Source organism: Schistocerca serialis, chromosome 2 (assembly GCF_023864345.2).
Source record: "Schistocerca serialis cubense isolate TAMUIC-IGC-003099 chromosome 2, iqSchSeri2.2, whole genome shotgun sequence".
NCBI classification, from domain to species: domain Eukaryota; kingdom Metazoa; phylum Arthropoda; class Insecta; order Orthoptera; family Acrididae; genus Schistocerca; species Schistocerca serialis.
Window position 1 is genome coordinate 803,189,939 of NC_064639.1, and position 17,440 is coordinate 803,207,378.

Below are 17,440 nucleotides of genomic sequence, written 5' to 3' on the forward strand. Positions count from 1 at the left end.
TAGAAAAAGAAATATCTTTATTAAAATCAATGGCTGCTAACAATGGATACGACCCTAAATTAATTGACCAAATTGTTAAGAAAAAAACAGCTGTAAAATGCTCAACTTTAGGAGATAACAGGGCGAAAAAGAATGAGGGTAATAACTTTATTTCTATTCCATTTTTGGGGAACGTTTCATATAAGATAAGAAGACTTTTACAGAAACAATACGGTTACAGAGTTGCCTTTTCCGTAAATAATAGCCTGAAACAAAGAGTAATTCATACTATTGGAGCACGCGAAGAACTCGGCACTAAGTCTGGTGTATACAAAATTACTTGTAACGACTGCCCAAACTATTACATTGGACAGACAGGTAGACCCATTAAAGTTAGGTATAAAGAACACATGTTAGGTAAAAATGGGGAAAACGTACATAATTCCACGTTTACTGAACATCTATGGCTCTTGCATCATACGCCACGTGAACTGGACGACGTAGAGATGCTTCATGAAGCAAATAAGGGTTACAAACTGGACTTGCTTGAAGAATTAGAGATTTTCAAGCATCTGTCTCTAAAAGATGGTTTTGTTCTTAATGAACAGGTGCAGCTTAGAAACAAAAATTTTTTAGACAGTTTCAAACCCCTCCTTGCCTTAATGTAATATAGTCTGGCTGACTAGAAGTTAGTTTTCTTAGATGCCGGTGAAATGCACTTTTCCTGTCTTGTTGGGATTTTACGTATTTTTGATGTTTGCTGTTTGTGATTTTCGATGTGTATGTGTGGTTAATTGATTAGGATTTTTTTATTCACAACGACAGATGGTTTCGTTTTATTATAACATTTTGGTTGTTTTTGCCAGTCTGTATTTCACCGCCTACGTTACGCGAGATTCTCACGCATTACACTAGTACCCTCTCTCGTTAGATGTTCCATAGCACAAGCTTTATCTGTTTGACACTAGGACACAGGTAAATTGGTTCTATATTTTCTATTTTAGATAAATGTTTTAAATGGTCTGATACGTTTTATTTATTAAGACAGAAAGTTTGAATTAACACAACTTTTAATAATTTTTTATGCGCTTATGTATGTATTCATGGATTTTAATATGCGCGCGTGTCTGGCACATACCATAAGTGCCCTCTCTCGGCGAAACCATCTGCCCTAGTGCTTTCACACTCTTGTCTCGATAGTCCATAGGCGAAGTAATGGTGCTAAACTGTTCGCTTTGACCCTGTGCCCATAGTCATGTTGTACAAATGGAGAAGATGTCTTAATTATTGACAACGTCTTTGGCACAATTGTTTTATTTATCTCCATTGCAGTATGTAATTTTAGTAAGTAACAAAAAAATTTTGTGCCTGTATTACTCTGGTAATTTCACTGTTTCTTAAGCTTTTGTGTTTCTCACTTCCGATGCAAAGGCTTTTCTAATGAAAGTGTCTTCCTGTTCAGGATTTTTTACTTCTGATGAAGGTATATTTATATGTACCGAAACCTTGGTCAAGAATTTTAATAAAATTTTTATCCTGCAACTGTTTTTGGCTGTCCTCCTTTATTGTGAAGAATTTCAACAGTTGCTGTTGCAGCCATGTTTAAAATCTTGAAATATTGAGAAGGTACTGACTAGAATTGGGGAGAAGAGGAATTTATGGCACAACTTGACTAGAAGAAGGGATCAGTTGGTAAGACACAATCTGAGGCTTCAAGGGATCACCAATTTAGTACTGGAGGGAAGCGTGGAGGGTAAAAATCGTAGAGGGAGACCAAGAGATGAATACGCTAAGCAGATTCAGAAGGATGTAGGCTGCAGTAGTTGCTTGTAGATGAAGCAGCTTGCACAGGATAGAGTAGGATAGAGAGCTGCATCAAACCAGTCTTTAGACTGAGACCACAACAACAACATGCAGTCCGTGATAAGAACTGGTTTGTCTTTATGCCAGATGTACTCCCAGTCCCTTACCACATGGTTCGTGTCCCTGTATAACACCTGTCCTCTTATCAGTCCCTTCACTGGTACATCATGTCCCACCCTATTATAACTTATCAGAGGAAGGGCGACATGTGAAAACAGTCATATAATGTACGAGCTCTGCTGTAACTTCTGCACAGCCTTTTATGTGGGCATGACCACCAACTTGGTCTCAATGCAAATGAAAGACCGTTGCCAAATGGAGGCTGAGCAGAGAAGTCCCCCTAATGATGGAATGTGCTGACAAGTACAACAAGCTCAAGTTCAGTGGCTGCAACACAAACTTTTTGCCATGTGGATCCTCTCCCTTCCCCTCCTTCTCCAATACCAATTTTTCTGAACTATGTAGATGAGAATTGTTCTCTAGACATTTCTTCAAGCCCATCATTTTTCTGGCCTCAGTCCATCAGCTCCTGTCCCTCCATCCCCTTCACAATCCACTCCTTCATGTCTTTGCATACCACATGTATACTGTCCAGTCACATTAATGTGACCACCTGTCAAAAAGCCTAAATATGGTCCACAAGGATAGATGCGTACTGGAGTTTATCCAGTGTGCCTTCCACAGTGACGAGATCATCTACAGACTGCCACGAAAACATTCCCCAGACCATACTGCTCCCTCCTCCAGCCTGTATTCTTCCGACAGTTGTTGCTGGGTGATCGGTTTAATAAATTTTACATCATACGTGGCACTGATGGAGTATGAAACATGATTCATCTGAAAAGAAAGGCCAGCAGTCGCCACTCAGTGGACGTCCAGTTGCGGTACTGGCATGCAAATTTCAGGGTTTCTCACCGATGAACAGCAGTGTGGTTGCATGAACCAAGCGTCTGCTGCGGAGGCCCATATGCAGCAATGTTTGCTCAATGGTCATTTAGGAGAGACTGTTGGTAGCCTCTTGGTTCATCTGGGCCGTCAGTTCCTCAGCAGTTGAACGTCTATTCTCCCATGTATCTATCTCCACAGCTGTCATTCAGCTCTGCCATCTGTGGTCTTTGGTACACCACAGTTCCTCCGCCCCGGTTTAGATAGTGCCAGTTTGCTGTGCACGGCATATTTTAACCACGATGCACGCGAACAGGTTACAGACTTAGCCATTCCAGAAATATTTCCACCCTTGACCTGAAAGCCAATGATTTTGCCATTTTGGACATCTGATAGTTATGACTAGAGACCGGATTATTTGCATCATCAAAACCTGAGAACATGCATGAAAAATGCTTAAAATGCGTCAAAAGTGTCAAAATATGCAAGATCAAGTAATAAAAAATCATGGTAGTTACTGCGTGCATTATATCCGAGTCGAACCTGTGTGTATCAGTTACAAGGAAGAGTGCTGGCCACACGAAAAATTGGTACATTTAGAAGACCAACGTCATTTTCTGAATACTTTCTAGTAGAGGTTAGTAAGGGGGCCTTCCTGGGATTATTTTTTAAAAATTTGCGTAATGGGGACGCATACTATGTTTCAAGAACTGTTCCTTTTTTGCTATTGTTGTTGGTAACAACCGGATGCGATACTAGTGAATTGCAGCAAAATAATCGATATGTACAGGACCCACTTCAAGATATATCACACGCCTGCTTAAACATTCTGTGATATTTTATTGAAAAAACAACATAGTCATGAATTTTTTTGAACAATTGCTACTATTGGATGGAAGCATCAGTTAAAATTTATTTTATATTTTTCTACTATTGTAAACATAAATGACCAAGTACTGTTCTAAATACTCGGTAGTAAGATTGTGTCTTCTATCACTCAAAACATTTTTATATGCAGAAAAGGAACATTCTACATCAACTGAGGTAACTGGGCAGTATTGGAATTTGGGTGCTATGTTGGCACTTATTTTTTCTGGTAAAAATTCACCTGTCCCATTAATAAAACTATCAATTTGGCATAAGGGTTCAAAGCACAGGTTATTGTTTAAAATGTTTTCAAACTTTTCTTTAAGTTTTCTTGGGAATATGTGGGGCAACGAGGAGTTCACTAGAATAATTATATACATTAAGTGAATAGATCCATTTAGTGCCAAGCCTTGAGTTTCAAGCTTTTTAATACTTATGGGGAAAATGAGTGCTAATCACAGAATGTCCTTTTTAATACCGGAATCATTAAAAGCCTCCTTGCACTGACAAACTGGCTTAGCCTCTGCACTATCGAAGCTGTTAACTGCCCCTCTAATGGATCTGAAATGTTCATTGTAAAATAACACAGCTTTGACCCACGTACCCCAACGAGTTACCACTGGTTTGGGAGGTAAAGGCAAATTTGGTAGTTTTTCTTTGTAGGTCTTGATGCAAGCAGGAGCTTTTAGAAACACTTTCTTTGGAGATAAAATCAGTTTATTTGCATTTACAAATGTGGACTGCACTTCTTCAGCAAGGCAATTTACTCCATGAGCAAAGCACGCCACATGAATCAAATTAGCATAAACTAGTCGGAGGGCTTTTCCTGCTTTGATCATATAGACAGCGGCATCTTAAATAAACAAGAACACCCTTTCATCTGCAGAAGATTCTGGAAATATTTTTCTAATATCCTCATTGACAAATGTGGTGATCATAGAATGTTTTACTTTTTCAAGTTCTTTGCAGGCTGCTAAATAGATAGAAGAGGGCTCTTCTTTTAAAGCACCAACAATTAAACTTACAATGTAACGGCCACAAGTGTCTGTAGTTTTGCAACTTAAATCCAGATAATGCTGTCGTCGAGTTCATTGCGTATTTCTTCCAGAACATTTTTGTAAATTGTCGGTATGTAATTTTTATGCAGTGTTGAGTCATCTGGTATATTTTGATTTAAGCAATATTTGCACAAGAAGCCTTTGAGGATAGGGTTTGTAAGTTTGTGAAGAGGAATATTGCTTGCATTGAATGCTTCGTGTAGATCTATGTTAAACTGACTTTTTTTGTTACCTTTGGACAAATCCCTACTACTGGGACTTCCTGTTGTCAGAACTTGTTGTCGTGGTCCTTTCTTCCACATTCCTGTGATACGAAGACTTGTCTTGACATGCTGGTCTATTTGAAACTTTTTATTGCACAAAACATTTTGGTCACATACTCAACAATATAAAACAATTCCGTGATATATAAATGTTCCAGGATGGTCAGCTATTCATGAAATGACGTTTCTTCTTCCGGACAGCATGGCGCACAACATGTTACACTCTACACATCGTAAGCATGTTCAGCTGTGTACAAGTAAATAGAAAGCTAAACCAAAACAATGGACGTGCAACTAGAAGTTTGCGTAGTTTAGTTTAATTGTTGCCAACGCATACGGTATTTGCAGTGGAGGGGATGAACCGGGGGTGCGAGCGCAGGAGCACTGACTCTGCTTGTTCCTGTTCCTCTTCTGTAATAATTTCACTAGGCAGCGGCCTCTTGGTTAGCAGTGGCATGCTGTTCTAGATGCGGTCAATCTGCGAGACATCAAAACTATATCGAACTAGAAATCGCCTGTCTAAATTTTTAAAATATTGTAAACGTAGAGTGAAAATATGCATTGTCACTAGTTTTTAGTTAAAATATGCAATAACTGGTGAAAAGGAGCCAAAATGCATATGCAACGTGCAAATGCATATAATCTGGTCTCTAGTTATGACAGTGACTGCACAGTTTTCTATATCCCCCTGACACACTTTTTATACCCTCCACAGGTAGTACTGCCACCTGCTGTCTACGCGTAGTTATTCCACATTGATTTCGGATGTAGGCAGTGGTCACATTAATACGACTAGACCATGTAGTTTCTCCAGCTCACAGCAGAGTTAATAGCCCTCCCCTCCTGCCACCAGCATTCTTGCTTCCCTTACCCACTTCAAAAGACAAAACATTTCACCCCAGTTGAGCTGCAGTGCAGATGCATTTTATTTGGCCAGGACAACGTACCCTTCCAGGTGTGTGTGTGTGTGTGTGTGTGTGTGTGTGTGTGTGTGTGTGTGTGTGTGTGTGTTTTGGTTCTGTACTAGTTAGCTCTGATGATCGATGTTGTCAGAATGGTTTCAGTTTTATTTGCCTATCAACTATTCAGTGTCTCAAGTATAGTGAGTGTTGTTACCGTTGTTGTTGTTGTTGTAGTCTTCAGTCCAGAGACTGGATTGTACCCTCCACACTGCTCTCCAATACTAAATTGGTGATCCCTTGATGCCTCAGAATATGTCCTACCAACCGATCCCTTCTTCTAGTCAAGTTGTGCCACAAATTTCTCTCATCCCCAATTCTGTTCAATACCTCCTGATTAGTTATGTGATCTACCCATCTAATCTTCAGCATTCTTCTGTAGCACCACATTTCGAAAGCTTCTATTCTCTTTTTGTGTAAACTATTTATCGTCCACATTTCACTGCCATACATGGCTACACTCCATACAAAAACTTTCAGAAAAGACTTCCTGACACTCGAATCAATACTCAATGTTAACAAATTTCTCTTCTTCAGAAACGCTTTCCTTGCCATTGCCAGTCTACATTTTATATCCTCTCTACTTCGACCATCATCAGTTATTTTGCTCGCCAAATAGCAAAACTCATATACTACTTTAAGTGTCTCATTTCCTAATCTAATTCCCTCAGCATCACCCGATTTAATTCGACTACATTCTGTTATCCTCGTTTTGCTTTTGTTGATGTTCATCTTGTATCGTCCTTTCAACACACTGTCCATTCCGTTCAGCTGCTCTTCCAAGTCCTTTGCTGTCTGACAGAATTACAATGTCATCGGCGAACCTCAAAGTTTTTATTTCTTCTCCATGGATTTTAATATCTACTCCGAATTTGTCTTTTGTTTCCTTTACTGCTTGCTCGATATACAGATTGAATAACATCAGACATAGGCTACAATCCTGTGTCACTCCATTCCCAACCACTGCTTCCCTTTCATGCCCCTCGACTCTCATAACTGCCATCTGGTTTCTGTACAAATTGTAAATACCCTTTCGCTCCCTGTGTTTTACCCCCTGCCACCTTTAGAACTTGAAAGAGAGTATTCCAGTCAACATTGTCAAAAGTTCTCTCTAAGTCTACAAATGCTAGAAACGTAGGTTTGCCTTTTCTTAATCTAGCTTCTAAGATAAGTCGGAGGGTCAGTATTGCCTCACGGGTTCCAATATTTCTATGGAATCCAAACTGATCTTCCCCGAGGTCGGCTTCTACCAGTTTTTCCACTCATCTGAAAAGAATTCATGGTAGTATTTTGCATCCGTGGCTTATTAAAGTGATAGTTCGGTAATTTCCACCTCTGTCAACACCTGCTTTCTTTGGGATTGGAATTATTATATTCTTCTTGAAGTCGAGGGTATTTCACCTGTCTCATACATCTTGCTCACTAGATGGTAGAGTTTTGTCAGGACTGGCTCTCCCAAGGCCGTCAGTAGTTGTAATGGAATGTTGTCTACTCCCAGGGCCTTGTTTCGACTTAGGTCTTTCAGTGCTCTGTCAAACTCTTCACGCAGTATCATATCTCCCATTTCATCTTCATCTACATCCTCTTCCATTTCCATAAAATTGTCCTCAACAGCATCGCCCCTGTATAGACTCTCTATATACTCTTTCCACCTTTCAGCTTTCCATTCTTTGCCTAGAACTGGGTTTCCATCTGAGCTCTTGATAGTCATGCAAGTGGTTTTCTTTTCTCCAAACGTCTCTTTAATTTTCCTGTACCCCTACTCCTCCATTATTTACACTGATCTAGTTCAGTGCAAGTACGAAGAGTCTGATAAAACTTTAGAAATAAGTAACAGTGAAACCCCTATTTTACGTTTTTGTGTGGTCCAGACTTAAAAAACGCAAAACTGATGAAAATGCAGAGTCGAGGAAAATGTTAAAACCCCCAAAATATGAGTAAAAATACATGTAATTGGCATATAGGATTAAAAATTGCAATCCTCCCCAATACTTCATACAATAATTTGTGTTAATGAAGTTTCATCAGTTCTTATAAATCGCAGATGTGTAAAAGCAAGTAAAAATTCATCAAAAAATTGAAATTGGTATCTGGGTACAAGATAATCAAGCTTTTTTCCAACAAGCTGTGGCCACAAATTACACATTCAAAACAAGCATCATTGAGAGATCATCCTTTGTGCTCACCCAGAAAAAAGCAAAAATTGATGAATATATCAAATTAAACAAAAAGCATCACAGCAAGTAAGTGGTTAAACCATAAGCATAAGTATGGACATCTGTTTAATGGCATACTTTGTCACAGTTGATGTTATTGTTTAATGTTTTCTTACAAGCTGCACTTGATGTTGCTCATCACTGTTAGTGTTATTTTAGGCTTGATGAGAGACACACACGTGAAAAAATAAGTTTACTTCCACAGTTGACATTACAATCTTATTAGAAGTTGGCTTCAGTGAATTTCTGTACACTGTGTAATATGTAAATTGGAAAGAAAGCTCAGGTGCTGCAGTTTTGCTTCATGCCCTCTATCACTGCTGCCAATCTTTACGATCTACAGTGTGTTGTGTGTGCAGTGCAAAGTATAAACATGAGTAGTGTATGTAGTTGTAGCAACTGTATCATGTCAGATTTGAACAGGAAAGTCTTTAAAATGCGTTATCGCAAAATCCTTTTTCTATTTGCATTTGACATCTGCCATAGCACAACATCTGCGTGAAAAGTATATTTTCAGTACTTCACAAAATTCTTTCACCCCTACCTGCACTTCCGTTGCAGAAGGGCGACTCCACCTCTCCACACATACAGTAGGCAAGCTCATTTCACAGGTGGTAGTGTGGTATGGTGGCTATTGGGTGACTTAACAAGTCACCAATCTATAAGAGTGTACCAGTCGGAAATGGGTGACATTTCCTCGATTATGACTGAGTGTATTCTATGAGACTCAGTGTTTGAATTTAAAGATCAGCAATTTATATTGTTGCTGAATACAGTACATTAGAAATACGTGCAAAAAGATGAGAGTGAGTTGAATGTGGGACAAGGAAAGATGGTGGCTGGGCCCTTCGTCACATATTGGCTCAGTCCAGAACACTTCGCATCGACTGTTTCATTTTTCCATTACCACTGCAGCCTAGCAGTAGTTGTATCATAATTGTGCAGTGAAGCTAAATGATGCAAGTTGTATTGGCAACACCGATTTTGGATTGCATCAGCATTTCCTCACACACATCTCTCGTCTCCACAATGGTCTAAAATATGTCCTCAACTCCACCACCACACCTGGTGCGAACCATCCATCTTTGTGCCACTTAAAACTCATTTAGTCTCAGCAAATGTCAACAGGAAGAAAATGGGGTGAAGTCAAGCAAGAATCGAGGCAAACCTTTCTAGAAAGAAACTTAAAATCGAGGAATTTTTAGTATTTAAAGGGTTTTTACAGACACTACAAATTTATCGTGTAGAATCGCAAAAAATTTAAAATTAGAGAACGTAAAAGTGAAGTTCCATTGTATTATTACAAAATTTAGTATAAAAGAAACTGGGTGAACCAATTTAAATGTGTACAATTTTTCAGTCATTGATGCAACAAATGTGAAAGATCAGAAGAACCAATACTGGTTTCCACAATATTTACAGTACAGTATAATCCAAAACTGAAAAAATGTTGTACATAAAGAGAAAATGATGGAAAAAAGATACCAAATAACATATCGATATGTGTTGTCGTTGCCTTGAATGTGAGGGAGTGTTACAGTCTGTTGTACAGTATTACAGCTTGTTCCTTAATTGCTTGTAAAGAAAATGTCTTATTTGTAGGGATTTATTTTGATTTTTGACTCACATATGAGTGTAACAAATATGCTAGGCATCTTGAATCACTTAATCATATGTGGTAATTATTCAGAACAGCCATACATTCTACAGCTCCTCACCTTGAATCTCGTAGAATAAGTTCAATCATCTTATGGTTCGCCTCCAAAGAAGTCTGAAGTACTCTCCTTAAAATGAGATAGTGATTCTATGCTTCAAAATATTCATAAATACCACTTGTTTGTTTCACACTCATCAATTCAATTCCTCCTTGCTGTCTCTCCCCCCTCCCACCTTCTCACAAAAGGTTTCGAGTAATAGCAAAACGTTCAAGAACGTTTTACTAAACATTTGTGTGCTTGGTGGTAGAGCAGTCAGAATTAAAGGTGAATTGATAATTTTATCATGAATCTTATTTTTAAATTTATTCTGTTTTTAATTTTTTTTCTATTTATTTTTTGGCCGTTTGTGATATTGCTTGTTAAGACTATATTGCACTGAAATATACAATATTTCTTGATTTATTACAGTATAACAAAATTGTTTTTGTTGACAGTTTTGAGAGTTCTTCAATGACAGCTTCTTTTTTCTATTTCAGGTATTTGATAAGTTGAAGTACAAGTATACAGCTATTGAATTAGACAATAGGGATGATGGTGACGCAATCCAGTCTGCGCTAGCAGAAATCACTGGTGCCAGAACAGTAAGTTGCATTGTTCAGTAATGTGTGAATACATTTGTTTCTTTCTGTATGTAGCATCCTTGAAGATAAATGCAATCAATCTTGCACATGATACAAACATGAAATGAGTATGTATGAGCTTCATTGTACAGTGTAGGCTCTCAGTGACACACACACACACACACACACACACACACACACACACAGAGAGAGAGAGAGAGAGAGAGAGAGAGAGAGAGAGAGAGAGAGTGTCATTGGTTGTCTGTCATGTCACTGCTCACTGCCTTAATATTGCGTTCCTGTTTATAATATTGAATTAATACCATTTTTCAAAGTTTCATTGATTCCACACATAATGCACTTTGCTGGTATGAATCACAATGTGAAATTATTCATCTCTGAACTACATTGTCTTGAATACACCATTGGTCCTTTTTTCCACTCTCCCTTGTAGGTTTTTTTCTGTTCTTTGACATAGAAGAGTGGATTCTCTAGAAAGATTGAAGGTTTCGGTAAAAAAACTTCATGACTGTCAAAATAGTTGCCTCTCATTTCTATGACAATTGCATACATTGTGTGTTCTAAATTCCAGGAGGCCAAAAATTTTTTATACCTGTTTCATTTTTCATTGTTTCAAATTTCTGTACAGTTATGTGTTTTTTGAAATGCATAAATTTCTTCATGTAATGAAAGTATTTGCTTTCAAAATCTCATTTTCTGAGTGAATCATGTTGTTTAACATTTTATTAATTTCCATTGCATAAAGTTAATGTTACAGACTTTGTACAACACAGTACAATACAGCGATGAATCAGTCTTTCGACTGACAGATGAACATAAACTTATTCTTTACAGCACATTATGAAGTTAGTTTACAGTGAATAATTATTTGCAACATTACAATAAAGGATATAACCTATTTGGGCAATGCAGTCACTGTCCACTGGCTGGATCACTATTGTCCTGCCCTACATAGATCTGCTTCAGACGAAAAGGATGCTACTGCGATACCATTATTCTCATCATTGGTCATGTGAATCGAACGACCCAAAACTGCTTGAATGTATTGAAACATAAATACTGGAAATGCATTAAAATTTTAAATTTTGGGTATTTACTTTTGTTGCTCAGGTGGAAATGGCAGCAATGTTACCATCAATCATATGTGACACTGCCATTGTACAGAATGCTTGGCTGTATCAGGAACATTTGGAAGCATATCCTTCAGGGAGAACCAGATGAATGGAGGAGCTGTTTTGGCTTTACCACTGCTGCAGAAGAGGTGGTTGCAGTTCTAACACTACATAAAGCAGTAGTTGATGGCTGTATACTGACCAAGGAAAGACCATCCAAACCATACATATCGAGAGGTGAAAAATCACCCTAGGAACTACAAGAAGATACCAGCATTATGCTTCTCGTTGTTAATAAATGAAATGCTAAGTTCGACATGTGATGCCAAGATTCTTATGAGAAGTTGTGTAAGTTCTTGGAAGAACCATTCATACGATGTCTTGACAGTCACCACATTGGCAACAAGAAGACTGCATAGCTCCTTAACTCCTCAGGTAGTATATTACGCATGGTGTTTCATGCTAGGACCATTACACGAAAAGAGGGGTACATTGTCAGAAGAGTGTGTGACCCGCGTTTCCTGCTGACAGTTGTGCTGTGGTACCAATAACAGGTGCACCAGTGTGGAAGTGAAATGGCACAGCAACTTGAAATGTACTCCAGAGCTGAAGCATGTATGACAGTAAGATTCTTGTGAGCAAAGCCTCTAAATTGCAAGCAGATTCACTGTGAAATTCTGGTGGTACGTGGAAAAAATGCAGTGTCATGTCCAGCTGTAGTGAAATGATACCAACAGTTTGGTCAAGGCTGCACAAATGTAGATGATGGTGATTGGAGAGGAACGCCATCAATATCAACCACAGACAAAAATGTCCAGGTACTCAAAGAGCCGTTTTGCAGAAATCACAGAGTGACTGTTGTGAACATTGGCTACTATGTGTGCAGCTCAATAGGCAGTGCTTACTCCATAATTTGAGACCGTCCAAAGTGTCGGAAATTGTGCTCATGCTGGATACTGAGATTACTGTCACCTGCACACAAAGGCACAAGGTTTATGGTGTCTCTGGACTAACTTGAAAATTTTTCTGTAGCAGGCAATGATTTCTTAAGCTACATCATTACAGGCGATGAGATGTAGATTTATAATGGAGATACATCCTACCGCTGCAGGAGGATTGCAAAAAAAGGGAATGTCATGACCACTGTTTTCTTCAAATGTAAGGGTGTTACGGACACAGAGTTTATGGCAAAGGACACAGTCACTATTGTCGATCCCTACTGTACAGCAGCAACATTGCTGCACAATGCTGTAAAGTACAAGAGGTGTGTAAAATTAAGAAAGGGCAGTGTTCTGCATGACAGTGCAATGCCCCAAATGGCATGCCGATACAAGCTCTGCTTAAACTTTTGCTGTGGGAGGTTTGGAAGCATCTGCCGTACAGTCCAGATCTTGCGCCTTATGATTTCCACCTTTTTGACAAAATGAAAGAACATCTGAAGAAGGGGAAAGAGATTTTCAGCATTGAGAATGTTCACAAAGTGGTTCTCAAATGGATCTGTGATGGAGTGGATTTATGTTTTCGAGGAAGTGAATGGTGAGTAAAATGTCATCATCATTGTTTATGATGACTTGGTGACTGTTGAAAAATGGGTTCATGAATCTGTGTCACTTTGAATTGTGATTTAGCATTCAATAATACCCACTTGGACTGACATAATTATATGTAACTTACTTTTTAAATCCCCTTATAAACGAGAAAGTTGTCTCGTAAGCTTCAAAGTGAATAACATGATCTCAACTTGCTAGGTTCCTTGAGGCAATGCTGTGCTCCCACATAAAAAGTATGACTATGGAAAGAGTGTCTGAATAGATTCCATCCATTATCTCAGTGGACTAAAAACCCAGACATGGGCATGATTAGTTTCTACATAATCTGTTTGTTCCTTGGTCTGATGAAAGGATTCATTACGATTCATTGGTGAAAGGTATGATTCTGCAATGAAGAATATGTTCAAGTATGTACTGACTTCTTGTTCAGTGTGCTGTATTTGGAACACAGTCAGTGGTGGCTGTCGGTAGCTTGTTTTCCTCATCCTATTTATGGTAAACTTAAGAGGGAGAAGACTTGCAGTCATCTTCATGGCTCACTGACCTTGGCATACAGTCAGAGCTGCCAGCAGCTGTCATAAAACATCAGTTATTGAGTATGCAACCTATCATTTGACAAGAGCCTTGCATCTGAATTACATCAGCCATGGTAAATCTTTCACAAGAATAGGTACTCCAGTGACCAAATTTTTAGAAGTTCTTAAGCATTAATTGGCCACACGAAAAGAGGAGGAAAAATAGAAAAAGCCAAAGGTACTCGTGTATTTCACATTTGCTGGGCCAATGTCTGCAAAAATCAGCAGAATTGTGTAAAAATATGGCAACTTGCTAACTATGCAGGGCAAACCTACTGAACAGTATTTAAGTTGTTTACGTGAGGCAGGAATTCAAAGCATTGTGTATGACTATGATGTTTTCCGCACAGAAACACTAATAGAATCATCAAGATCCAGTGTCTGAAGCACACTTGCCACACACAAGTGAAACAAAAGTAAACACCTGTGGCACTTCATGGGCTATAGTCTACCAAAAATCCTTGCACGGACGTTCTGGGATAGTGTTATTTAGAGAGGCAGTTTAGAGCAGATTAATGGAAAATCTTATCAACAGAGATGTTGGCTGTGAAATCAGTGGTCCTGAGATCCTAATTTAAAACCAATGAATGAATGAGTGATGGAATGTTCAATGCTCACATAAGCTCACAAAGGAACCAACTCTTGAAAATCCATGTGGATTATTGCTGGCTTTCTTCCATAGGATTGGATGCTTTGCAGAACACCTTGAATGGATGATGAGTGGTCCAGAATGAATCACATTTGTAACACTGGAGCTAGGACTGCAGGAGGGTGGAGGTAATCAGAGAAGATTTCTGGATGACTGTAGATCATGGAGCATCTGGTGATAGCTACAAATTACAGTGTAGAAGTAATGTGCCCAGAAGGCACAAGGTCTGGCAGATGATGTTACATGCACAATATCATAATTAGTCAGCATTCTCTTACTTGTTCCAATTTATATGTATATTTGATAAATTATGGTGATATGTTTTGATGCATTTTACTATATTTTACAGAATTAAATCCGTTACGTATTTAAACTGTAGAAGAACCTAGCTGTTGGTTGTTTCAAACTTGCAGAACCCTTGAGTTTGTAATGTTTGTGTAGTGGATCATATAACACACAATGACTGGATCCATTGCATGTGTTTTGAAATATGAGTATCAGCAGCATTATGATTTTTTTTTTTTTGGGGGGGGGGGGGGGGTTGGGGAGAGCTTTACTTACCATGCCAATGTCCATGGGGGCTTCCCTGAACAAATGGGAGTGGTAGCCCTTCTCCACAGAGGGAGAACTTGTGTATAGGCAAATTTTATGAGTATTACGTTGTGTCTCCCACAGCACAAACTCCCCATAGTGGGTGGATCCTGTTTGTCTTGTACTAATCTAATACATTCATTGATATTCTTGGTCAGTTTTTATGCCATGTTTGTGCAATATAAGACTACATGACATTTTGTCTGACATGTAACTTCACTGCATGTTGTGTTTTGTGGCACTCCTTATGTAACTGGTGGAATACCTATTGTTCCTCAGAATGCATTTGAGGTGTTGCATCTCGCATCTGATGTACTGCAGCTCACATATCCATCTTATGTACATCAAGAATGTATTATCACACATTTTCTGGTTCAGCTAATGATTTGAAAGTGTGGCAAGTCAAAAGAGGTATTATTAACACTCTTGTGAGCTGCAGGAACAAGAATGCAACACATGACTCTTTTGAGTTGATTGTAGGGAACAAATTGTACTCCATGAGCTATGTAAGATGAACCACAAAACCTTACTCTCTACAAAGTGAAAAATCAGAAGGAAAACGGTTGGGTACAACCTTTCTGTCGTCCAGGGTGACAGACAGAATCGGTTGTCTATTGCACATGAGGCTATATATAGAACCAACAAAGAACATTATAGGGTATCTCAGATTGGGGGGGGGGGGGGAGAGGCACATCTTGCAATGTCAGGATTGTTGTACCATATCCCGTGTACATGTGGAAAAGTCTGTTGGCATGACCAGATGATCTGCAATACCAGAACACCAAACATAATTGGTATTGCAGTGTGGGACAAGTGAACAAAACAAATCTGGTGTGGTAGAGCACTCACTGTCCAGACCAGTCATACAGTAAAATGTGCTGACACAGGTTCTCACAGTGAAGAAGAACAGAGCTACCACATGCACTTGTTCATAGATATCATTGAAATTCATAAACATGGGAAAGGTTTAAGGAGAAATAAGAAGGCTTGAGATAAGTGGACCTTGATTTCCTGTGTTGTAATGAACAACTATTGCAAAGAACAGTGAAGGAGCTACAGCGATAGTGAGTGGGAAAATGTCCCCATGGATGTTAGTAGAGAGTACATATAACCTCCAGCCTCAGACTCGCCTAAAGTCTGTTACCAGCAATGGAGGTTTAATCTTTTAGGTACTGGCAGATTATCTGAAAAATCATTTAACAGACATGGCTTAATATCTCAAGACAAAAGCAAGCACACTGTATGTCAATTTGTCTCGTCAAAAGAGCCTTAACTGTTTTGTGACAAAGTCTGAATTGAGAAATGTAGTATTGAAATGGTAGTTTAAGTAAGCTGAGGAAAGACTTCTCACATGATGGTTGAGAGGACTGTTCATGAGATTTTTGTCATTTAGCAAACACAGAATAAAATTTGTCAAATAGATAATTTGCAAGCATCTTACAGGCTTTAGTTGTACTTATTGTACACTATTCTCATGAAAGGTGACACAGTGATTACCACATTAGACTCACTTTCAGGAGAAAAGCGATTCAGACCTGCACCCGATCATCCAGATTTCCAGGATTTTGCTAATTACTCCTGGCAAATGCCAGGATGACAGCTTTGAAAGGGGAAAAAGGCATAGACAGTTTCCATTCCCATCCTCGAAACAATCTAAGCTTGTGCTCCATCTCTAAGGACCTCAGAGTTGATCGGGCAGTTAAATCACTATCTTGCTTCCTTCCTTCTCATGAATTGAGAAGCTTATTAAATAACTAGATTAGTATAATTGTTTACAGCTGTATTGAAATATGTATCACTTGTTTACATTGTCTTTATGAATGATTGAGATAAAATATTGTTAATGTCTGATATGTTTTCATTTTCAACAGGTTCCAAGAGTATTTGTAAAGGGGAAATTTGTTGGTGGAGGTACAGATGTCAAGCAGCTGTATGAAACTGGACAACTTGTACAGATGCTATAAAATGAATTGTTTCTGTGTCCATTGGCAATTATATTCGTTACAGAGTTTACTCTTTTTAAGTTAACAGCTTTTGATTACAGATTTTTCAAATGAGCTATTTTTTCTATACTAAGATGTAAAGCTACAAAGAGCAGTATTATTTCATTGTGATGTGAAAGGTTGATACACTACTAAGCGAACCACTGTCATAGATTGTGTTACTTTCCATGGCTGTGCAAAAAAAAATTGAAATGAGAAACAAGTAACAGAATTCTAATAAAAGTAACTTTAAAGACAAAAGTCTTTCACAGAGCAATTAAATGATACCCTTACCAAATTCTCCTCCTCCTCCTCCTCCACCCCCCCCCCCCCCCACAACAACAACAACAACAACAACTCCTCCCTCATGACGTACAGATTTATAAGAAGGTTATGTTTTTCAGAGACAAGTTGGTAAGTATTTCTCATAACTACACTACAGTTAAAAAATACCACCTGGAATTGGATTAAGCACCATTAATCTCTCTCTCTCTCTCTCTCTCTCTCTCTCTCTCTCTCTCTCTCTGTCTGTGTGTGTGTGTGTGTGTGTGTGTGTGTGTGTGTGTGTGTGTGTGTGTGTGTTTTTTTTTCC

The 17,440-nt window shown here is 38.7% G+C and overlaps 1 protein-coding gene across 3 annotated transcripts in view; it reads left to right on the forward strand.

Annotated features, from left to right (window-relative positions):
- LOC126458049 (uncharacterized) overlaps positions 1-17,102 on the forward strand; it is a 74,434-nt gene extending 57,332 nt beyond the window's left edge. For all 3 annotated transcript variants that reach the window (XM_050094845.1, XM_050094846.1, XM_050094847.1), the window contains exons 4-5: positions 10,285-10,389; positions 16,738-17,102. In XM_050094845.1, coding sequence (XP_049950802.1) covers positions 10,285-10,389; positions 16,738-16,830 — 198 coding nt within the window. In that variant the 3' untranslated portion in view covers positions 16,831-17,102. The remainder of the gene's footprint in view (positions 1-10,284; positions 10,390-16,737) is intronic.
- The last annotated feature ends 338 nt before the right edge of the window (positions 17,103-17,440 follow it).